The following is a 24,697-nucleotide window of genomic DNA, read 5'->3' on the forward strand; positions in this document are numbered from 1 at the left end:
TATCTCCTATAATATATAAAATTTTGGCAATGGAATCTCAAATTACCCAATTATATATTTTATTTGGTTAACCTCCCTGATGGTAATCCCGAGTGTGGCTCGGGGTTAAATTTCAGTCCCATTAGCGATAACCCCAAGCCACACTCGGGATTACATTGCGGGATCCTGGTGCGGCTTTACTTACCTTGTCCCCAGGATCCTGCGATGTCCCCCGCTGTGTCTGCGGGCTCTGTCTCCTCCGAAGCCTCTCCCTGCCAGGCTCCATTCCCTGCGTGCGGCACGACGCACGGGGGCGGAGCCTGTCGGCAATTTCAAAAAAAGTAAAAATCATAACACATACAGTACTGTAATCTTACAGATTACAGTACTGTATGAAATTATTTCACATCCCTTTTGTCCCCAGTGCTTTGGCCCATGCCCTGCATGCATTTTTATATGATATATACTGTTCTTTCAGCCTGGAAACTGGAGATTGTCCATAGCAACCAAAAAGTGTCCCTTTATGTCAAAAGTGGCTTTAGATTAGCTAGAAAACAGCGATAGTAAATTAGAACACTTGCAGAATTGAGCGATAGTGAATCGTGGGGAAATTTATTTTATTTTATTATTTTTTTTTAATTATTTATATTTATTATATTATAATTTTATGATTTTGTTTTTCAAACTTCATCATACCCGGAATATCTACTAGACTCTTGGTGGACAGATTTAAGTGTGTTATTGTTAAGAATTACAGGCCTACAATATAAAACGCCAAATTTCCATGCAAAATAATTGTACCGCTTTCAGCACCTAAAATCCGAAATAATCATACCGCCAGGGAGGTTAAGTCCATATTTATTTGCTTAAACCTTCATGTGCCGCACCTTCCTTGATTGATTTTATTTTTCTATCCCAAGCTTTTATTTTTTGGTAGGAAACTTGTTTTTTCCTACCGAATACTCAAAACAGATTGTGTTTTATAGAGAGGGAAAGAGACCTGTTTTCCCAATATTGGATTACCCAAAGAGTCCATTCTTGTCTTTTACCCAACCCCAATTTTCTTCTGCTACCCTCAAAATCCACTTTCATAAACTTGAGATTGGTGGCTCACCCTTTTTCAAGTACCACACTATGGGGAGGTCCCCAATACCCAGAAACGCAGATTTGCCTGCATGTGGTTTTTAGGTACTGGTCAGGCTTGTTGCTCTCCAAAGAATCTATCAGAAAAAAAAATTCATTCCAGCTGCAGCAACTTTTTCTGTGTGGTGTGTTTTTTTTGTTTTTTTGTTTTTTTTTTTGTAAACAGCAGAGTTCACCTCTTGCCACTCTGAAAGGTTATTTTTGACAAGTGAAAAGGTATTTTGCAATGTGAAACCACTGAGGCTCTTGCATGCAAAAAAATTGTCCCAACCTGCGAGTGTGTTGATTCATTTTTCTTTTCACACAGGGAATAGAAGTATTGACTGCATGTTGTGGGTTCAGGCAGTAACATTGCTTATTGTAAGCAATGTACGGGTTTATTTTTAATAATGGATATTAAAAACTGGAGGTACTATCCTATCTTCCAAAAAAAAAGGAAACAAATGGCAAGAGTGACTGTGTGGAAACCTGTTAAATGTGTGTTTCAGACTTTGTGTTGCCTTTTTTGTATGGCATAACTGCTCCCCATTTGAAGTGATGCTTGATTGTATTGGAATACACAAAGGGGCTGTCAGCACCAGTGTGGCATTTGTGCACTGCTGCCATACGCTACTATTCATTAACAATGTGGTACATGCAAGAGACTTGCAGCACCAATGTCGGGTTGAGGATCTAAGAGTATGCATTTCAAGGGAAGGAGTTGCAAGACTGTTTAATCATTGACTATCGGTATTCCTGGAACTTTAGCCCTAACCATCCACACTCCACAGGGAAAAAACTAATTGGTGCTTTATGAACACTGTGGCAATACAATAAGATGTGGTAGATTCAACATAGAAATGTTTCAAGTGGTCAAAAATGAATATTTCCTAGTCCCAAGTGTTTGTCTTGAGAGTAGGAAGGATTACAGAAGTCCACACAAAGGAATACAGAGAATACAGTATCGTGCAATACAAAAAAATGGTCACAAGGCAGCGGCATAATAAACCATTAACCACATACTGCAGAGGCAGCCCAGCATCTAACAGGTCGGTCCTCCTTCTTCTTTTTTTTTTTTTTTTTTTTCTTCCTTTATTATTAGCCCCTATACTGACATTAGGGGAAGATTGATGTCCTTTTTGGGGATCCATTTGGTGGCACTTTTTGAGTACAATTCACTTTAATGTGACCCAACACACCCTTACCCAGCACCATTCCATGTCTAAAGCTGGGCTGGCCATAGATTGAAACTCGTCCAGTCCCTGCTGAACCTGACAGATTTTGATTCATCTATGACCAGTCCTATTGTAGAACAGTTGATCTACTGATTTGACTGTTTGCAAACAGACTTGTTGGAAAAAATGTAGCTCCTTCAGAGCTGCAACCTATTAGCAGAGTCCAGCCGACTCCTCACTGTCAGAATACAATGACACAGCAGAGAGGATGTCCACATTCACCTTGATTGTGTAGATGGAGGAATTGTTTTTTTTTTTTTTTTTTTTTTTTTTTCGGCTCAACCTGCTGGCTGAATAAAAGAACTGAACCGTGTAAGGCCAGCTTTATACTTGCCTGCCCCTTTTTTTGATGAGGGGCAACTGGATAACTAGTTTGACTCTACCCCTTTAGCACATGCATGTCAAATCTCTGTTTGCTAGGGAGGGGCCGTGTAGCATCAGAACAAGAATGAATTGGCCTTTTCCATATGAATTCATTGAGATAATGTTTTTCTTATATTGAACAATTGTAATACTTGATGTAAGCTTAGTGATTATGCCTAACTTGTTCTCCTTACCTCACCTGAAATCTGAGGTCAGAGAGGGATAGATGAAAAGAATAGAACCCAGTAATCAGTTTTAGTTTATATAACATTGCATTGTTTCTTTCCAGGTAATAAGCTCACTCTTGAAGCAAGGCCAACACAGGAAGGCATGGATGTCCGTGAAGAACTGCTAAAATTTCACTCTTCTAATTACTCATCGAACCTCATGTCTATTTGTGTGCTGGGCAGAGGTAAGAGTTTCCTTTTCATACATGTTTGCTTTTTGGGTTTCTATTGTCTATAATTATTGCAATATGATCCTTCTTCCCTTTTTTTTTTTTTTTTTTTTTTTTTTTTCTTTTTTTAATCCAAAGAAAATTTTATTGAGTTCAACATAAACAAACAGAACCAGACTTCATCAACACACAGTTACATAGCATATCTTTCAAATTCTCAGTACAAATCGGCAGTAAGCACATCACAGGTGAGGCCCACCGAGGACTATCCCTGCCCTCAAATCCTTACCCCTACCATGCCACCTTATGTTACTTCTCCTTTATTATTCAGACCAATTATCTGTACAAGTATAATTTTAACCAGCATTCAGACCTAGTAATCTACCCATCACCACATCCACCGGGACGAGTCCAGGTACATCTAGCCACGGGCCCCAAAGTTTCTCAAACTTTCGGGTGCACCCCCTGTGTTGATACACTATTTTCTCCATTCCAAGCATGTTTCCAACAGCAGAAATCCATTCCTTAACTGTGGGAGGGTCCTTTGACTTCCAGTGGAGCATTATCTTACGTGGCTATAACAGAGTTCTGGTAACTGCTATTCTGACGCATTCTTCCCATTCAAAGACCTCCAATACATTTAGTAAACAGTGTATTGGGTCAGTGGGCATAGAGATCTGGAATACCCTGTTTATGGTGTCCACCACTCCTCTCCAATAGGAGTGAAGCTTCGGGCACCTCCACAAGTAGATGGATCAGATCGCCATGATCTCTTTTGCATCTAGTGCACAACAGGGTGGCCTGAGACCCATTTTGTGTAATCTTTTCGGGGTATAATACACTCTCAAAATAAGATAGTTGTGAAAGCCTCTGTGATACATTAAGCGAGCTTGTGGGCACCGCCTGTAGAATCTCCTCCCACTGGTCTCCATTTATCTGCCCCACATCTCTCTCCCACTTACCCATCATTCTCAAGGGATGTTTGTTCAGAAAGCTCTGCAGGAGCATACTATAACATTGGGAGATAAAACCTTTGGTGTTGGATGCTCTCAGTACTAAGTTAAATAATGGCGTCGGTGAAGGAGACCATTCAGAAGCACTGCTCTGAGCCTTCACAGCGTGTCTCAATTGCATATAATGGAATCGCATAAAGGGCGGTAAGCCGTGTCTGTCCTGCAGAGCCTCAAAAGACAGTAAAATACCGTTTTGAAAAATATCTCAGATATAGATCTCCTCATATCTTTTCCCTTAGGCTCCATGTTGTAACTGTGCTATTTCTGGGTAAGTCCCATTGGACCATATCAGGCTAAACTCTGTGTATCCTGTCACTCCCTGCAGGTATCTGATTTTGTTCCAAAATTGCTGGAGAAGATTATAGGTTGGGTATGTCTTATTAGGTTTCCCAAAGGCTAAAGCTTCAAGTGCCGCCGCCACTGAGTCTCTTTTTTCCGTGTGTAACATCACAGTCTCTGAAGAGCTGCGGGTAGTACTCATCCTGTCAGCTTCCCCACCCACAACTCCTATTAGGTGCTGAAGCTGCGCTGCTACATAGTATAACCATGGATTCGGCAGGGCTAGTCCCCCCTCATCTTTAGGGCGCTGTAAGTGTTCGAGCTTAATCCTGGGGGGGCGATTCTTCCAGATTAGCAGGCGAAATAGAGTTCACAATTCTAAATGTTTTCAGAGGGAGTTGTGGAGCACATAGAGCAGCTGGGGCATGAGGATCATCTTGATCAAATTCACCCTACCAGCTATTGACAGGCAGAGTGAGTTCCATGTCTTAATCCGGTCTCGGAATCTGCAGGAGCGGGGAGATGTTCAGTCTCCCATAATCTTTTACTGTACGGGTCACCTGGAATCCTAAATACCTAAAGGATGCGGTCAAGGGTAGAGGCTTACCCCCTTCATCAATGAGCATTAGGGAGGATTTTGTCCAGCTGATCTGGAGCCTTGAATAAGTGCCAAATTCCGTTATAGCTGACATGGTTTCCCGGAGGGAACCTTCAACATCCCCAAGGAGAATCATAGTATCATCCGCATAGAGCATCAATTTCTTTTGTCTGTCACTATAGCGGAAGCCGGTAATACCCGGGTGGTCTCTAATTGTGATTGCCAGGGGCTCAATAGCTAGTGTGAAGAGCAGGGGAGACAGTGGGCACCCCTGTCTCGTGCCCCGTCCCAGTGCAAAAGTATGAGACACTCTGCCTGCCACTCAAATAGCTGCCTGCGGGCAGCAGTAGAGCAGACGGACCCAGGAGATGTATGTTTCCCCAAATCTGAACCTCTGGAGAATTCCCCATTAATACTCCCATCCGATGCTATCGAAGGCCTTCATAGCATCCAATGAGAGCTGGGCCCTCTGTCCCATGTTGTCTGCCTGGGACTGAATATTCAAATAGTCTCCTGAGTTTCACTGCCGTGGACTTGTTCGGCATGAACCCCGCCTGATCTGGGCGTACTGTAGATGTAATGACCTTATTCAGTCTAATTGCTAGATTTTTAACCAGAAGTTTGATATCCCTCTGTAGCAGAGAGATGGGTCTATTTGATCCTGGGTCCACAGGATCTTTCTCAGGCTTTAGTATTAGAACAATATTAGCTGTAGACATAGAGGGGGGTAGGGTCCGATTTTTTTTTTTCCCTTGCTGCATTACACATCGCCAGTAGTTTAGGAAGGAGGATATCAGCATTCTGCTTATAAATTTCCATGGGGAGCCCGTCCGACCCAGGGGCATTACTGTTAGGGATTTCTGCTAGTGCTGTTTGTAATTCCTCCACTGTAAGCGGAGCGTCTAAGGCCCTCCTGTGCTCATTTATAATTTGTGGGAAGTTAATGGCCTGTAGTTATCTTATAAGTTCCTCCACAGTATACTCCCCAGTAGGGAGATACAGTTTCTCATAGAACCCCGCCAGTTCCTGCAAGATTAGGTCAGGGGAGCTCACTAGTTTTCCCTCCAATGTTCTGATTGCCCCAATTACCGGGGAACGTTGCTGTGTATTTGCTATACTGGCCAAAAGACGGCCCGTGCTTTCGCCGCCCTCAAAAAATGCTGCCTTTGAGAAAAATCTCTTCTCTGCTGTCTAAAGCTTTATATATCATTTAGAAAGTGCTCTTGTGTTACAGATTTTCTCTTCCTGGTCAGCACTGGGAGTGGATTATTGGCATACAGCCAAGACAGCTGATTGGAGGAAAGGCTGTGGCACACACCCCCTTTCCACATTGGCGAAGGAAGGAATGTGCAGAGCTCTGCTGTGAGAAGGCAAGCTGTCTGCTAATCTATTCATAGCAACCTCCCACAACACCCACTTCAGGCTGCTGTCTCAGAACTTTGTCAGAAGTGATCAGGCTGATAACAGAGATACTGAGCAGGAGAAAGCTCAGAACCCAGTGCTTTGAAAAGAGAGAAGAAAACACTGCAGATATATGTGCCCAGCTCAAATTTCATGAATCGGGTTTACATCCACTTTAAGTACAGGTTTCGGCCTTATCCATTTTTTAAAGCGCTTTGGTTTCGCTCTTCCTTTTTAAAAAAAAATAAAACATTTCTTTGGTTATATCGCGTATATCCTCCATTCCTTGGGATCTCAACTTGTTTCCCACTGCCCTGCAGAAACCACTCTTTGAACCCACCAGTGATATTCCCTTAGATGGCCTTTCCTGCAAAGCAGCCTTTGTTTTCACATCTGTCACATGTGCCCCTGAGAAGATGGCTCTTCCATGTAAAGAGTCTTTCCTCACATTTCACAAAACTAAGGTTGTCTTACACCTAAGACCGTCCTTCCTTCCTAAGGTGGTATATCCGTGTTCCACCTTAATAAGGACATAGTCCTACCATCCTTATGCTCTGCTACAAAGGAAATCTCCTGTCATTGCCTAGACATATTCAGAGCCATTAGAGTCTACCTCAAAGCTACAGCTTCAATGAGACTGATGGATTCTCCATTTGTCTGGTCCTTAGGACCTCGCAATGGACACCTTGCTTCCAATTCTTCAATTGCAAGGTAGATTCACTAATCAATCACCAATCGCTAGAGCTTAGACTCTCCAGGACCAATCTCCTCTTACACTATTATGTACCCATACCACCAGATTGTTGACGTTTCCTGGGCATTTCAGAACCAGGCTTTTTAAGGCTGCAATCTGGTTCTCTGCTCATTCTGTTTCACCAGGTGGGTATTCAATCTTCTGCTGATGCATAATGTGAGTTCATCAGGATACTAAACCAATGATCACACACACACACCTTTTGAAGACAAGCTTAATGATGATGCTGATGGCGGCTTTTCTGCACATAGCAGTAGTTGTTGTTCTCTTGGCATCTGGTACAGTTCCAAAAGACACACGATACCAAATAGCAATAGGCTTTTTATAGCGTGTTGTGTACATGTTTTTGTTGCTGGGACACATCCACTTGAAGTGAAAGTGTTCCGTTTTTATCCAATTCATCTGCTAAAGAGGAACTGCAGGAATATGGGTATATGCTTCAATATACCGTACTTGTGCAACTTGCAGGTTGTCTTCCCCCGTCTTGACCCTTCAAAGCAAAATAAGATATTTAGCACCATCAGTGTTAAAGCCCAATTAGCATTCACACAATTTTTTTTTTCTGACACTGGGCTAACTACAGTACTTATTATAGTTGCGCTTCTTTTTTCTGTTAAATATGCCTATGCACCAGAATTTGACCTAGTGCACTAGGAAACCTACAGACCTGGTTTATCACAACCCAACACTTCCTCTGCAATGTAAGACTGGGTGAGGACAGTTGTGATGGGGGTGGCTGTTTATCAGTTTTACCAGCATGAGGACAGGTAGCAGCATTCGCAAGACAAAAAATTGTATTATGAAGGAATTTCAAAAACTGTTTAAAAATCATAAGGTAAGTTTTTTTTTTTTTTTTTTTTTTTTTTTTTTTTTTTTTTTGTAACACTGTAAAATGTAAGAGTCCAAGGAATGGCCGAGAGCCATAAGTGAGAACCGATTTGCATCTCAATGATTGCAGGGAGGGCTGACAAAAGTTCACATCACATAGAAGGTATGTAATGGAGTGATCCATCCGGCACTTCCTGTGTAGTTCTGGTGCTAGAATGGAAGGGATGTCATGCAAACAAGATGGGGTCTGTAGGTTTGTTCTTAAGTTGAATCTGTAAGTTGGAGCGGGTAAATTTTTTTTAAGTGTAGCTCCAGCCAAAAGAACTATTTTTAAGCTTTTTGACTAGCATAGGGAATATTTAACACCCCTGGAATGTTTGTTTTGCTGTCTGGGACCCTGTTCAGAAGATTTCACCTCACTTTCTGCCTCAATGAAAACTGGATTTTGAAAATTTTGGATTGTTGTGGAAACAAGCCTAGGTGATAAAGCATCAGGGGAGATACCTTTTTTTTCCCCATAATAACTCTTACAGGAGTAAATTTCCCTTCCTAGGGGTAGATTTCCTCTTGCGTCCTGTTGTCTCCCTAGGTTTGTAAGTAGGAGTCGTTTGTAAGTTGGATGTTTGCAACAAGGGGACCACCTGTGCTATTAAAAAAAAAAAAAAAAAAGTATGAGCAGACAGCTAACACAGACAGTCTGCAGGTGTCCTGTATGGCATTCGCAGTCTGCTGATCACTGGTGCAATGCTTTCCAGTCCCCTGATTAAAAAAAAAAAGAAATAAAAAAAATTGCACATTTTTTACATGCAAAAAGAAGTGTGTATTAACCACTTCAGGCCCGGAAGAATTTACCCCCTTCCTGACCAATGCGTTTTTTGCGATTGGGCACTGCTTCGCTTTAACTGACAATTGCACGGTCGTGCGACGTGGCTCCCAAACAAAATTGACGTCCTTTTTTCCCCACAAATAGAGCTTTCTTTTGGTGGTATTTGATCACATCTACGGTTTTTATTTTTTGCGCTATAAACAAAAAAATAGCGACTTTTTGCTATAATATCCTCAAAAAATATTTAAAACATTTTTTTTTTCCTCGGTTTAGGCCGATACGTATTCTTCTACATATTTTTGGTAAAAAAAAAAATCGCAATAAGCGTTTGATTGCTTTGCGCAAAAGTTCGAGCATTTACAAAATAGGGGATAGTTTTATGGCATTTTTATTATTTTATTTAATTTTTTTTTTTTTTTTTTACTAGTAATGGCAGCGATCAGCTTTTTTTAATTTTTTTTTTTTATCGTGACTGCGACATTATGGTGGACACATCGGACATTTTTGGGACCATTGTCATTTATACAGCAATCTGCTATACAAATGCACTGATTCCTGTGTAAATGACACTGGCAGTGAAGGGGTTAACCACTAGAGGGCTAGGGAGGGGTTAAGTATTTTCTAGGGATGTGTTACTAACTGTGGGGGGGCGTAGCTACATGTGACAGGTCACTGATCTCTGCTCCTGATCACAGGGAGCAGAGATCAGTGACACTGTCACTAGGAAGAACGAGGAGATGCTTGTTTACATTAGCATCTCCCCGTTCGTCCTCTCCGTGAGGCAATCGCGGGTATCCCCGCAGCGATCGCGTCCACGGGACCTGCGGCCCAACTCACTGAGCCCCTGGCCGGAGCGCATGCATTGGCACGGTGGCAAATTCAAAGGGACGTACGGGTACGCCCATTTACCCAGCCGTGCCATTCTGCTGACGTACATCGGCGTGCGCTGGTCGGGAACTAGTTAAAGGCATAAAAGCAATACGTAACGTATCAGAAAACTACTTGACATGGTTAAAGCGGAGTTCCACCCAAAAATGGAACTTCCGCTTTAAGTGAAGGTGACCCCCTGACATGCCACATTTGGCATGTCTTTTATTTTTTTCGGGGATGGGGGGGGGGGGGGTAGCGAATACCGGAAGCAAGATAACCTCTCCCTCATCCCTCTCGCAATCATCTGGGACACGGCCCGTGCCCGGCCAGTCACAGCCAGTGCACAGTGCGTGCCTGGCTGTGAAGCCACAGCCGGGCGCCCACAGTGACAATGCCGGCGCTGCAGAGAGGAGAGGGAGAGGAGCGGGGCTTCGTACACCTGCATCGCTGGACCGTGGGACAGTTGAATGTCCGATTAATAAACGTCAGCAGCTACGATTTTGTAGCTGCTGACTTTTATGTGGATGGAACTCCGCTGTGTAAAACACAGCTAAGAATCGTAACAAAAAATGAGGGTAAGGGGGGGTAAGCCCTCCATACTCTGACCATGTGGGGAGACATCACGCACCCTCTATTGTGATGTCCAGGGGAGCCAGACTTTGTCATACTTTTCAGGGGCAACCCTGGTTTGTGAAGGTTAGCTTATATAAGAGTAGGACCAAATCCACCATGGCTTCCCAGGAGGACACCGCAGGAACAACAGTGGAAGTCCACTTCACTTCAATAAAGTTTCTTTGCATAATACAGGAGATAAGATATGAGCGATTTAGTATGGTGTGGTTGTTGGGTGTTATGTATCCCCAAAAGGGCTAATTCAGAAACTGGGATAGACATTTAAAGCCTATCAAAAACATCCTACCAGAAGGCAGTTAGTTTGGGGCAATGCCAGAACATGTGAGGATAGGAACCCAGGTGAAGGCAACATTGTAGGTACATAGGATTGCATTTCAGATATGTGCACATTATCCTTTTATGTTACAGCCCTGTACACATTTGCGCTGTATTTATTATGGACCATATGGGCATCCATGTTACAAAAATTCATTCATGTCTTTATAAGGTATTTGCGTTACTGTCAAAAGCAAACATTCGTTGGCAGTCCTATTAAAATTAAATTGTGACTTTTATCTTCTGCTTCATAGAAACTCTGGATGAATTGACAGATTTGCTGGTAAAGCTGTTTGCAGAAGTAAAGAATAAAAATGTTCCTGTCCCAGAGTTTCCTGAAAATCCCTTCACAGAGCAATACCTCAAGGTAAAAGACCTCAGTACTAATATGGTGTTAAAGTGATTGTAAAATCTCATTTAAAAAAAATAAACATGTTATACTTACCTCCTCTGTGCAGTGGTTTTGCACAGAGCAGCCTGGATCCTCCTCCTTCTCAGGTCCCTCTTCCCTGCTCCTGGCTCCTCCCTCCTGTCGAGTGCCCCCACAGCAAGCAGCTTGCTAATGGGGGCACCTGAATCAAGCTGCAGCACCACATGTCCATTTAGACACAGCTGCTGTGCGGCCCTGCCCCCTCTCTCTCCTGATTGGCTAACTGACTTTGACAACAGCGAGAGCCAATGGCGCCACTGCTGTGTTTCAGCCAATCAGGAGGGAGAGTCCCATACGGCCGAGGGACTCGTAGACATCGCTGGATAGAGATGGGGTTTAGATTAGTATTAGGGCTCTTTCACATGGGGGATCCGTATGTCCATTTTTCATCCTTCCGTTTTCGGATGAAAAACGGACATACATGTATCTATATGGAGCGTCGGATGTCAGCGGTGACATGTCCGCTGACATCCGACCCGCTCCGATCCGAAAAGTGTAACGGAGGAAAACCCTACTTTTCCATCCGTTTTCGGACCGGATCGGGTGACGACGGACTCTACGGTCAGTCATCATCCGATCCCCCATAGGGGAGAGCGGCGCTCTGACAGGTCCGTCGCTGCACAGTGTGCAGCGATGGACCTGTCATTTTCCTGCTCAGCGGGGATCGGCGGAGCGATCCCCGCTGAGCAAGCGGGTGTTCACGGGGCGGATCATCACTGATCCTCCCCGTGAGAAAGAGCCCTTAGGGGGTGCTGAGGCGGCTGCTACACACACACAGAAGGCTTTTTATCTGAATGCATAGAATGCATTCAGATAAAAGAAAACTTTTTGCCTTTACAACTCCTTTTTAAAGATGGAAAGGAAAATTCAGCATATAAGTATATAAAGAAAAAGAACTGGTAAATGCTGCTGAGTTTTCTTTTTATTTAGCTCGGACCAATGGTTGTTTTTTTGAGTACAATACAATATCTCAATGTAGCTTAGCCCTATACCTTTTTTTTTTTTTTTTTTTTTTTTATTTTAAATTCTATATAGACAGCTATTGGAGGAAGAATCTGCAGATCTTTTATGATAAATTAATTACCAAAGTAATGCAAATGTACAAGATGTAATAAAAAAAAATATATGGGTGCACAGTAATAACTAATTAGACTTTAGTTTAAAGTTACAGGTCATCAACTGGAAGTTGTTAGATCAGAAAGTCCAAATGTCCAAATAATCGTGCAAGGAAATGTCAGTCCACATAAATGATTCCTTTCACCCAAACGTGTCTCCAAAGTGTTGTGCCTCCACTGATGGGTACTAATGCACACTCGCCAGATGATAATGCTGTCTAAATTATAGGAAAACAGCATACGCATAGAGGTTATGGCCAGGAAATTAGTGTTTCTCCTTGTGCGTTTTCCACCAAAGGGATACAATCTTTGTTTAAAGTATGAATCAAATGTCTGCCTCCACGATAATAACATCTAGCCCAAAAGTAAAAATAGGATAACGACCATAGTGTATTTTTATTATTTTGTTCTTAAAATCAAGAGACGCCCCTGAGGATGCGCTATTGCGTGAAGCAGCCGTAGAGCATTGTGGTCCACTGCCTGAGGTCCAGCTGCCACTCTACTTCATTGTGGCAGCTGGTTATGTAAGTCTTATTTCAGCAGCTTTCTTTATTTTATTACATATGAGTATACTTTATGGATGTATATTTTTTCTTTGACGGCCAGATACGTTAAAAGGCATAGTGTTTTTCATTGTTGACTGATAGCATGGTGGTTTTAACAAATCATAAATGCTACACTATGGTCAGTTTCCTATTTTTACTTTTGGACTGGATGTGATCATCATGGCAGCAGACATTTGAATCGTACTTTGAACAAAGATTGTATCCCTTTGGTGGAAAATTCACAAAGAGAAACACTGGTTTCCTGGTCATAACGTCTATGCATATGCTGCCGTCCTATAATTTAGACTGCATTATCATCTGGTGAGTGTGCATTTGTACCTGTCGGTGGAGACACAACACTTTGGAGACGTGGTTTGTTTCCTTTTTCTGGCTTTCTAGTTTTTTAAGACCAGTATATTTTTCAGATTTGATGTTATTCACTAGCGCTGCTTTTTTAAGTCATTTGTACTATTTATATATCATATATTTTTTTTGCTTGCAGCTAGGAAAGATACATATATATTTTTCTCACCATAAGCACCCGACTCATTTGCATACGATTTATATTGAGAAGTACAGCTCCAAGTTGGTCCCTCCTCAATTAAAGCACCCATGTGCCCTTTATAAATTTAAAGATGTATAAGGCTGTTATGCAAAATTTTCTTCATGGGTCTTTGGTCTGGTTGTGTAATGCCACAGAATTCTTCTAACTCTGGTGAGTTGTGAATGCTGTAGAAAATGGCACCACTAAATGACATGTAGCTCTGTTTACTGCAACACTAAGTCAGGAATGGTTTGAAGAAGCCTCATGGGATGGGTCTTTGATGGCCCTGAAGTCAGAGGTTATTAGAGCGAGTATTGCAGGGAGAGCATTTTTTTTTTATATTTTAAAATGTTTGTAAACCCTTACTTATACCTAGCGAAGCAACTGACCTCAGGTGATACACAGATAAAGCAAATACTCCTACATAAATTGTAACTGTTTATCTGTGTGGTCGTCTCTTCTCTACAGTTGTTCACAGTGCGGAATTTATACAGCTTGTCTGAGCTCTCAGAAAGCAGGGGGTGGGGAGCTGCAGAGGTTAGTGAGACCTGATTGGAGAATAGGGACACCACTCAAACCCCCCCCCCCCCCCCCCCCAACACACGGGAACATGGTTTAGGCTGTCAGCCATAGGCTGTGTGCTAGAGCTCCCCCCTGTTACTTTTTTTTTACCTTTGTAAAACTTGTCAGAACTAACTCAGTGCAGATCGCAGTGGAACAAGGCAGCAGACAGAAATGACACTTTGTACTCTGTACAACTGGATTGAAACAAGTACATACAATGGAGGAATATACTTTGTTCATATTTTATGTGAAACTACTTTGACTCCTACAGAGAAGTGGAATCCTAATTTTTATTTTTGAAGCTAGAACTATATAGCATACATTCCGGTTATCATAATGACATTCTGTTATTGTAACTTTGCCCCTAATGGACTGTCTATAAGAATAAACGGGAAATTGGCCCCTTAAAGGACTGGGGACTTGCTACTGTGGGTGGATCAATAATGTGAGGAAATGTCATTTCTAAAGATCAACCGTCGATCTGTTAAGTGATCTCTCCCACTTTGCAAAAAGCCGGTGCTCCATTTTAATTATTGGAAATATAATTTTCCATTTAATTTTTTTATCTTGTAGAAAATGTACAAAATCGTGCCTATTAAGGATATCAGAAACCTCTATGTTACATTCCCAATTCCTGACCTCCAGAAATATTATAAATCCAATCCTGGTCACTACCTCGGACATCTCATTGGCCATGAAGGGCCTGGAAGTCTTCTTTCTGAACTGAAGTCTAAAGGTAAGTTTTTGTTCATGCAATAAATGAGTATATGCAATAATTGGGTAGCACTGGCTTTGCACATACAACAGCTAACTCTAAACCTCCCATAAGACCTTCATAACTGTGCTGGCAATCCACAACCTGCACAAATAAAATGATGGCGTTTTTTCTCTCTATGTTCCATCCAGTCTAGACTATGGATTTGAGAAGAATCGCATATGTTGTTGAATAGGCTAAATGCCATGTCCTTAAAGTGGAGTTACGGCCACAGAATTTTTTTTTTTTTTACAGGCATCCCATCAAAATGCATTAATAACCCAAATAAAGTATGTATGTATGTGCAATGCGATTGCTGTGCATGTTTTAAACCACTTCCCTCCCACCGTATGCAGAATGATGGCCGGGAAGTGGTTATTATCCTGACTGGGCGTCATGACGTCCAGCAGGATAAGCCGTGATCACACTCAGCGTGGCGATCGGTGATGTGGTGTCTCAGTCTGATCGAGGTAAAGAGCCTCTGACATAGGCTCTTTGGACACAGCTGATCACGTGGTAATCACAGCTGATCACAGTGTAAATAGGAAGAGCCGTTTATTGGCTTTTCCTCCACTCGCACTGCCAGACGTGAGTAGAGGAGAGCCGATCGGCGGCTCTCCTGACGGGGGGAGGTCTGCGCTGATTATCAATGCAGCCCCCCCCCCCCCCGATACCCACCCAGGACCACCAGGTATGCCAATCGATGACCAATAGGGATGGCAATCAGTGCTGCATATCAGTACCCATCAGTAAAGGAGAAAAAATACTTATTTACAAAGTTTTGTAACAGAAACAAACTTTATTTTTATTTTTTTTTTTTTCCAAAATTTTCGTCTTTTTGTTTTTTATTTGTAGCACAAAAAATAAAAATCCCAGAGGTGATCAAGTACCACTAAAAGAAAACTATTTGTGGGAATAAAAATTATAAATTTTGTTTGGGTACAGTGTTGCATGACGGCGCAATTGTCATTCAAAATGCAACAGCACTGAAAATTGGTTTGGGCAAGAAGGGGGGAAAGTGCCCTGTATTGAAGTGGTTAAAGTAGTGCATGCGCTATTTTCTTTATCATATATCACGGGACACAGAGCCATAGTAATTACTATGTGGGTTATAGGCCACCTTCAGATGATGGACACTGGCACACCCTAAGACAGGAAGTCCACTCCCTATATAACCCCTCCCACTACTGGGAGTACCTCAGTTTTTTCGCCAGTGTCTTAGGTGTTGGTCAGGAGTAAAGATGTGCTATGCTGAGCTCCACTGGAATATTCCTTCCTGGGGCAAGCTATGCGACCGGATCCATTCAAAGTGTCTTTTTAGGTCGAATTGAATGGTACCTGGGCCTCGTGGCGGAAGAAACGAGGTTCAGCCCTTAACGCTTCTCTTTTTACAGAGCTGAACCCTGGGATCCAGTACTTTGGTTTTTTCAGCCATAAAGTTTTCCTGCCGGGTTGCTTTACGTGTCCAGGAGTGTGGATCCCCTAATAAATAGGGGCCCCAGTTCCTGAAGGTTTATCAGCGGAGCCCACCGCAAGGGGTGAAGATTGGATCTGATTGGTTTTACCACAGAATCCCTGCGGCGGGAAAGGTAAGTGGAGATTTCTAAGGAATTAGAGGCTGCCTCAAGTCACGCTGTCTCCGCAGAAGCTACAGATCTTCCTCTGGCTAGCAGTCCCGGGCCTCCGGTAAGATGGTGGGGGGGGTTTCAAAAACACCCCCCACCTGGACAGATACTCTCCCTGGATTGAGGGGGGAGCCAGAACGATCGGCATCTGTTCCCCACTGCCTCTGCACAGCGGTTTTGTCAGCTCTCCTCCTCGACACCCCCCCACAACCCCCCCCCACACACACACACACACACACACACACACACACACACACACACACACACACGCGTGCGCGCGCCGATCCCGTCGAATCGGAGGCCCGCGATTGCGCGGGAAAACGTGTTTTGTTTTTTAAAGAGTAGGGGGCGTGGCTTAGCATGGCATGCAGCAATGTCCAGCGCGGGAGTTCACTTAAAAAACTCCATTTTGCTGACTGCAAGCTGTCGGAGGGACACGAGCAAAAAGGGGGCATGTAAGTGGTGACACAGGCATTCCCTTGGCATATTTACTAAAGCACCAGGCTGAGCACTCATAGCGGCAGTTGCTGGATTATTTGCTAAAGCAGTGGGTGAAATTTATTGTGGTAGTTCCTCCTGCATTTTGTGCATCGGTTGTGATCAGAAGGGGAGGTAGAATCGCCCCAAAAAAAGGGCTCAAAAGGGACTCCCTCAATCATCTCTCATCTCTGCAATGGCATCCTCCCCTGAGAGAGGTGGTGCAGAGGTGGCTGGTCAGAGTGAGCCATCAGGGCTGGCAAATGTTTCAACTGTTTTCAACACTGCAGCCCTTGTCTATATTACTGAAGAAGTATTTTCCTCAGCCATGATAGGTTTGGAAGAAAGTTTAGTGGCTTTAATCGCATCCCAGTGTGGGGCCAAATGCGACAGGTCCCCGTCCATTACCCAGGACCCTCAAACTGAGGAACTAGGCTTGGGAGAAGACTAATTTCTCTCAGGGGACCATGAAGAGGCTGATGATGACTCTTCTGAGGGGGTCAAATGTGGAAGGATCAGCTTCACGATCTGAAAGATTGATGGTGCAATCTCTTACTGAGATGGTCCATTCCACATTTGTGCTACCCTTAAATGAGTCGGTTGATAAGCCCACTTCTTGTTTGGGTTTGCTAAAGCCTCCTCAAGCTTTGCATACCTTTCCTGTCCATTCATTGCTTGAAAATCTTATGTATTCTGAGTGGGATTACCCAGATAAGCATTTTTTTCCTCCTAAAAAGTCTTCAACACTTTATCCTATGGAGGAAAAAATCACTAAGAAGTGGGAGATACCAGCAATTGATGCTGCTATATCATCTGTGAATAAAAAGTTTGACTTGTCCGGTAGACAATGCTCAAATGCTTAGGGATCCAACGGATAAGAAGTTGGAATTCCTATTAAAAAACACTTTTTCTCTGGCAGGTTCAGTGACTCAGCCTGCGCTGGCAGCAATCGGTGTATGTCGGTCCTTGAGAGACCAGTTTAAACAGGTGCTCAAGATTATTCCTGATCAGCAGACCCAGGATTTAGCCGAGCTACCAGGGGCTTTATGTTTTGCAATAGACACTATTAGAGATTCTATTCTCCAGACCTCACGCCTTACGCTTGGGCTGGTACATATACGTAGAATCTTATGGCTGAAAAATTGGTCAGCCGAAGTACCATGCAAAAAGCTGCTGGCTAGTTTTCCTTTTCACGGTAAACGGCTGTTCGGGGATGATTTGGATAAATACATCCAAAAAATTTCTAGTGGAAAAAGTACCCTTTTGCCAGTTGGGAAGAGGAGTAAACATATTTCATTTAAACAAGCTCCTTCTCCAGTGTCAGGGACGTCTGCCTTCAGGCAGTCACGACGGCCTCCGCTGTCAAGTTCAAGAGGTAAACTTAGGGTCGACCCCAAGGACAAAAGAAGTCCTGGGGGAGGACACCTATGAGACAAAATACTAAAGCCTCCTTATGCTCGAGTGGGGGAAGACTAATGCAGTTCTCAAGGGTCTGGCAGGAAGAGTGTCGAGACAGATGGGTGACTTCCTCAATAACTCTAGGGTACAAACTAGAGTTATGAAAATTCCCATCTCCTCGTTTTCTCAGATCAGACGTTCCCAGGGATCCAGAGAAATAGTCGTCTCTTTCCAGCATTGAACAGAATTACATCTTCGCCAGCACACCATGGATCAGCAAACAAGATTGTCCAAAAAAGGTTTTTTAATCGAAAACGGTCACATCACAAGGGAGGTAAACAAGATTGTCCAAAAAAGGTTTTTTAATCGAAAACGGTCACATCACAAGGGAGGTAGCACCTCCCTTGTGATGTGACCTTTTGTCCAAAAAAGGTTTTTTAATCGAAATCTTGTTTGCTGATCCAAAGATGTACTTCTGTTTTGATGCTTCCAGAACCCAACTGGTAATCGTTACAGCACCCATTAATGTTCTATTGCCATTTGTCCGGGAACGTGTGCGACTGGAATATCGAATTGTCTTTCCAGCATTGGACCATCTTTTGTCTCAAAAGGTGATCTCAGTGGTCCCCATGGAAGAGCAGAGATCAGGATTTTATTCAAACCTTTCCACGTTACCAAAACCAAATGGCGATGTTAGACTCATTCTAGATCTCAAAGATCTAAACCGGTTTTTGAACGTCCGCTCTTTTTGCATTGGAGTCAATCTGATCAGTAGTCTCCATCCTACAAGAGGGAGAACATCTGACGTCAATTGACATCAAGGATGCATACCTCCATGTGCCTATTTTCCCCACTCACCAGAAATATCTATGTTTCGAGGTAGAAAATCTTAATTTTCAGTTTGTAGCTCTGCCTTTCGCTCTAGCTACTGCACCTCAAGTGTTTTACAAAGATCCTGTCCCCTCCTCTAGCCAGATTAAGGGCCCAAGGTATAACGATTATAGCTTACCTAGACAATCTGCTCTTGATAGACCAGTCAGTAGCCCGCTTAGACCAAAGTATGATCACCACAGTCAACTACCTGGAATACCTAGGTTAGGTTCTCAACCTAGAGAAATCCTCCTTAAAACCATCAGGGAGATAAGAATGCTTGGGTCTGATCATAGATACAGCCCAAAAAAGGGTATTCGTGCCCCAGGCAAAGATCAGTGCCATGAAGGAACTGATTCAGGTGGTCAAGGCAAAGAAGAATCCTTTTCGACTTTGCATGAGGTTGTTGGGAAAGAAGTTGGCTTCATACGAGGCCGTTCCTTATGCTCCATTTCATTCGAGGCTGCTGCAAAACAGTATCCTGTCGGCTCGGAACAAGGAGGTCCAAGCTCAAGATTTCCCAATGTGTCTGTCTCCAAGGGTGCGCCGGAGCCTCAGTTGGTGGTTGATAACCAAGAATCTGCAGAAGGGAAAATCCTTCCTACCAGTTACCTGGAAGGTGGTAACAACAGATGCCAGCCTTTCAGGTTGGGGAGCAGTCCTGAAAGAGGCATTGAAGGAAAATGGTCTAGATCAGAAATTACCTTACACATCAACATTCTAGAGATTCGGGCAGCATGCTTGGTCCTGAGGGCCTGGATGTTCAGGTTACGGAATTGTCCTGTCAGGGTCCAATCCGACAATGCCACAACAGTAGCCTATATCAATCACCAAGATTGGTGAATGATGAGAGAGGTGAATCGCATACTAGCTTGAGCAGAAAACAATGTACCTTGCCTATCGGCGGTCTTCATTTCAGGAATAGAAAATTGGCAGGCAGAACTACTTGATTCGCCAGCAGTTGTTCCCCAAAGAATGGTCCCTTCACCCCCATATCTTCCTGACAATATGCCAAAGATGGGGGATCCCAGACGTGGATTTGTTTGCGTCCAGGTTCAACAAAAAGATTGACAACTTTGTGTCACGAACAAGGGATCCGCTAGCGTGCGGAACAGATGCCTTGGTGTTCCCGTGGAATCAGTACTCACTGATTTATGCATTCTCTCCTATTCTGCTGCTTCCACGGCTTCTTCACAGGATCAAGCAGAAATGGAAGTCGGTGATTCTTGTGGCCCCAGCGTGGCCCAGAAGATCCTGGTATGCAGAGATCATAAGGATGGTGGTAGAGGATCCATGGACCCCATCAGCACGTCCAGACCTTCTCTCGCAGGGTCCGGTATTCCATCCTACCTTATAAACGCTAAATTTAAGGGTTTGGCTATTGAGACCCACATTCTGAAGAAGCGTGGGCTATCGGGTTCTGTGGTATCTACCTTGATTAATACAAGGAAGCCAGCCTCCAGAATCATATATTATAGAGTCTGGAAGGCATATGTCTCCTGGTGTGCATCCAGGGGTTGGCACCCCAGCAAGTATGTCATAGGTAGAATCCTTGTCTTTCTGCAGATGGGGTTAGCTGGCCTTGAGTACTATCAAAGGCCAGGTCTCTGCCTTATCGACCACTTGCTTCACATTCTTTGGTCCATAGCTTTATTCAGGGGATAACGCGACTTAATTAGAGGTCGACCGATATATCGGCCGGCCGATATATCGGCCGATATTTGGCGTTTTTTACTTAATCGGCATCGGCCGATTGTGCTGATAAAAAAGGCCGATTATAACTTCAGCCGTGACTTGCAAATGACTTCTGTAATATAAGTCAATGCAAGTTGCCTGAAAGTTATCTTCTCTCCTTCTCTGGGCAGCCTGCCAAGTCTGATAAGAAGATACATTTGTATCTCTTCAAGTTCTTTTTTATCAATAGACTGAACTCCGTGGAGAAGTTTTCAGTTTAACCATTTAAAGACTAAATCTTTTCTGACACTTGTTGCTTACAAGTAAAAATCCTGTATTTTCTGCTAGAAAATCACTTAGAACCCCCAAACATTATATATATTTTTTTTAGCAGAGACCCTAGGGAATAAAATAGCGGTTGTTGCAATATTTTATGTCACACGGTATTTGCGCAGCGGTCTTTCAAACGCAATTTAAAAAAAAAATACACTAATAAATTAAAAAAAAAAACTAAGCAGTAAAGTTAGCCCATTTTTTTTTTGTCCAAAAGTTTTGATTACCTGTTTTTGTGTATTAATTTTTAAGATATAGTTTTTTTTTTATATTTTTTTTTAATCTAAATTCTACATACAAGTGAACTGATTGGAGGTTTGTTTTGTTTAATAAATGTTTAAATGTAAAAAAAATTTCTGTATCACTTTAGGTTGCTTTCACACTGGAGCGGGCATGCGTTGACGGTAAAACGCTGCTAGTTTTAGCGGCGCTTTACCGTCATTTTAGCGGCGCTATTCGGCTGCTAGCGGGGAGCTTATCACCCAGCAGCAGCCGAGGAAGAGGTTAAATGCGCGCCTGAAGCGCCGCTGCCGAAACGCTTTGCAGGCGCTTTGGCAGCGGTGTGCATTCATTTCAATGGGCAGGAGTGGTGGTATACACCGCTCCAAAGATGCTGCTTGCAGGACTTTTTTTTAACATCCTGCCAGCGCATCGCCTCAGTGTGAAAGCACTCGGGATATCACACTGAGACTGCAGGGGAGCCGTTTTACAGGCACTTTACAGGTGCTATTTTTAGCCCAAAAGCGCCTGAAAAAAGCCCCAGTGTGAAAGGGGTCTAAATGTTAGATTTTATGAGATGAAGGGGAAAAAAAAAAAAAAAAATCGGCCTAATATATCGGCCCAAAAAAATCGGCATCACATATCGGCCATCGGCCACTGCGATTTCTAAATATCGGCATCGGCATCGGCCAGAGAAAAACCCATATCGGTCGACCTCTAGACTTAATCTTCCAGTTAGGTCACCCCTGAACCCTTGGGACTTGAATTTAGTTCTATCGGCATTACAGTAACAGCCTTTTGAGCCGATACGGCATATTCCCTTGGTCCTTTTGACAAGGAAACTAATTTTTCTGGGAGCCATATCTTCTGCAAGAAGGGTATCAGAGTTTGCTGCTCTTTCTTGTAAAGAGCCATATTTAATTATTCACAAGGATAAGGTGGTATTGCGTCCTCATCCTAACTTTCTACCGAAGGTAGTGTCAGGTTTTCATCTAAACCAGGATATTGTTTTACCTTAATTTTTTTCTAGAACCCTGACAGAAGTCACTACATTCTCTGGATGTGGTGAGAGCAGTCAAAGTCTACTTGAAGGCGACTGCTCAGTTTAGAAAAACTGTTTTGTTTGGGTTGCCTGAAGGTCCTAAAAAAGGACAGGCAACATTGAAATCAAATGAACAAAGAAAAATTCCTACGAGCCAAAATGAACCTAGTGCTAAAAGTAAGTACTACACAGCCGCATACATGAGTCACGCCTTGTAATGCGTGTGAAATATTAAATAAATAAATATGATGCGCTAGAGTGTGCTAACCGTGCCCTAATCCTGGCACACAGCGATACGGTGCATATACAACAGAGTATAAAATAATTTAACCCCAATATGTGCTATATCCCCCAAGATGAACAAACTTGATGTGCACAAATAAACAGTGCAGTGATCGTGTGAAATGGTAATATCAACAAAATGCTCCAAACTGAATCAGTGCAAACCAGGTGCTGAAAGTGCAATAAACAAATAAATAATAAAATAAATAACGTTGATTCATAAATGCAACAAAAGCTGAAAAATGACATGTGCCAGCCAAAAAGTGCAGAGTGACACACAATACATATACTTAACCGTCCATCATAAAATAGACATATAATAAACATATAAAAAGTCCTTAATGAAAGTGATGACAACTGCTTCAGTGATGATGTTTTCAAACTTGCTGCGATTCCATGTGCCACATATCATGCGATGGTGAAACAAAAGGTGACCCCCCCCCCCCAAGGTAAAGCGCTCACCTTAGGGAATGTGACTAAGTCGCTAGGCAGAGTCAGGAAATGCTTATGAGCCACGCGGGGCTCAGTATGGATCCCAGGAAAACAGGCTCCAGCATGGGCTCAAATCATAGGTAAAAAGAGAAAGGATCCATATGGTGTGATAACGTTTAAAAAGTGTTTATTAACAAGGTCAGATAAAAAAACTCTCCCCCAGAAGGGGGTACTCACATTTTGAGGGTGCGTCAGTGCACCTCTCAGAAGAGGCATACAAATCTGGATAAAACAATGAGGTGATAGATGTAGCAGTGAGGTTATGATGACCGTCCCAGCACAGACAGCTGCTGCTGCCTAACACTACGTCCTGGCCCCTCCCCTACGCGTCTTCGACACAGGGCATACGTGTCATCAGGGGGAATGTGAAATCAAAGCTCACTCCACTAGGGCTGTTAGTGCTTCGTGGGCAGTGCATCACCAAGCTTCCATGGCTCAAATCTGCAAGGCTGCAGCTTGGTCTTCAGTCCATACATTGACCAGATTCTATCGGGTAGATGTAAGAAGGCGTGAGGATATTGCCTTTGGGCGTAGTGTGCTGCAGGCAGCAGTATACGTCCTCTGGTCTCATGGTGCCCTACTTTTTGTTGTGTCTCCCTCTCCTCAGTTGGCATTGCTCTGGGACATCCCACATAGTAACTACTATGGCTCTGTGTCCCATGATGTACGATAAAGAAAATAGGATTTTTATAACCGCTTGCCTGTAAAATCCTTTTCTTGGAGTACATCACGGGACACAGAGGCCCCTCCCCTCTTCTAATACACGTATATTGCTTTGCTACAAAACTGAGGTACTCCCAGTAGTGGGAGGGGTTGTATAGGGAGTGTACTTCCTGTCTTAGGGTGTGCCAGTGTCCATCTCCTGAAGGTGGCCTATAACCCACATATTAATTACTGTGGCTTTGTAGAAAAAAAAAGTAGCAGCGCTAAATCACAAAAAGGAATGGATAGGTAATATTATAGATATTAACCAAAAAATTAAATGAATTATCCAAAACCAATTATTAAGTGAAAAAATATATAAATAAAAGTCCAAAGTGTAAAAAATCAAAACAGTTTATAATAAAGTGTAGGTAGAACTCTTCTATTGTGAATTCAGTCACAACCAAAATATGTGAAACAAATAGTTATAGAAGTTGAAAAAGTGACGATTCCTCCACTGCAACCAAAATGTTAACACCACATAAAATGTGCGCTTACCATGTGGTAAGCTAGATAAGCTTGTGACCAAATACCCAGTCAGGGCCTTTATCCAAATAAATGAACCGGTGCCTCCAAATGATCCAAGGAATTTGGCCAGCAAAACAGTGCGGATCCCCCAATCAGGAAGGTTCAATATGATGAAGGTTAAAAAGTAGCAAAATAGCCGGCCGGCTGTGCAAAACGCCCGTCCGCTTAGACACCTGCACGCAATGACGTCAGCAAATCAGCTCCCCCCGACGTACGTTTCGTCAAATAGTGACGTCGTCTGGGGCACCTATGGCTCTGTGACCCGTGATGTACTCCAGAAAAAGGATTTTACAGGTAAGCTGTTATAAAAATCCTATTTTTTCTGCAATCCTATTTTAGCCCATTGAAAAGAAATGGGCTCAAACTGTACTGCAGAGAAACGTGAAGTGCGTTCCTGTGCGATTTCTGGTGTGAACCGGCCCAAAAAACAAAGGGGTAAAGAAAGGGACATACCGGGGTGAGGAAGAGAAGATCACAATGCGTGTAATAC

General features: G+C 43.1%; 1 protein-coding gene across 5 annotated transcripts in view; it reads left to right on the forward strand.

The window, feature by feature from the left end:
• IDE (insulin degrading enzyme) overlaps window positions 1-24,697 on the forward strand; it is a 149,216-nt gene that overhangs the window by 40,094 nt on the left and 84,425 nt on the right. For all 5 annotated transcript variants that reach the window (XM_073596049.1, XM_073596046.1, XM_073596047.1 and 2 more), the window contains exons 5-7: window positions 2,989-3,111; window positions 10,868-10,980; window positions 14,385-14,547. In XM_073596049.1, the coding sequence (XP_073452150.1) occupies window positions 2,989-3,111; window positions 10,868-10,980; window positions 14,385-14,547 (399 nt within the window). The remainder of the gene's footprint in view (window positions 1-2,988; window positions 3,112-10,867; window positions 10,981-14,384; window positions 14,548-24,697) is intronic.

The sequence above is a fragment of the Aquarana catesbeiana genome, linkage group LG08, assembly GCF_042186555.1.
Source record: "Aquarana catesbeiana isolate 2022-GZ linkage group LG08, ASM4218655v1, whole genome shotgun sequence".
Classification (NCBI taxonomy): domain Eukaryota; kingdom Metazoa; phylum Chordata; class Amphibia; order Anura; family Ranidae; genus Aquarana; species Aquarana catesbeiana.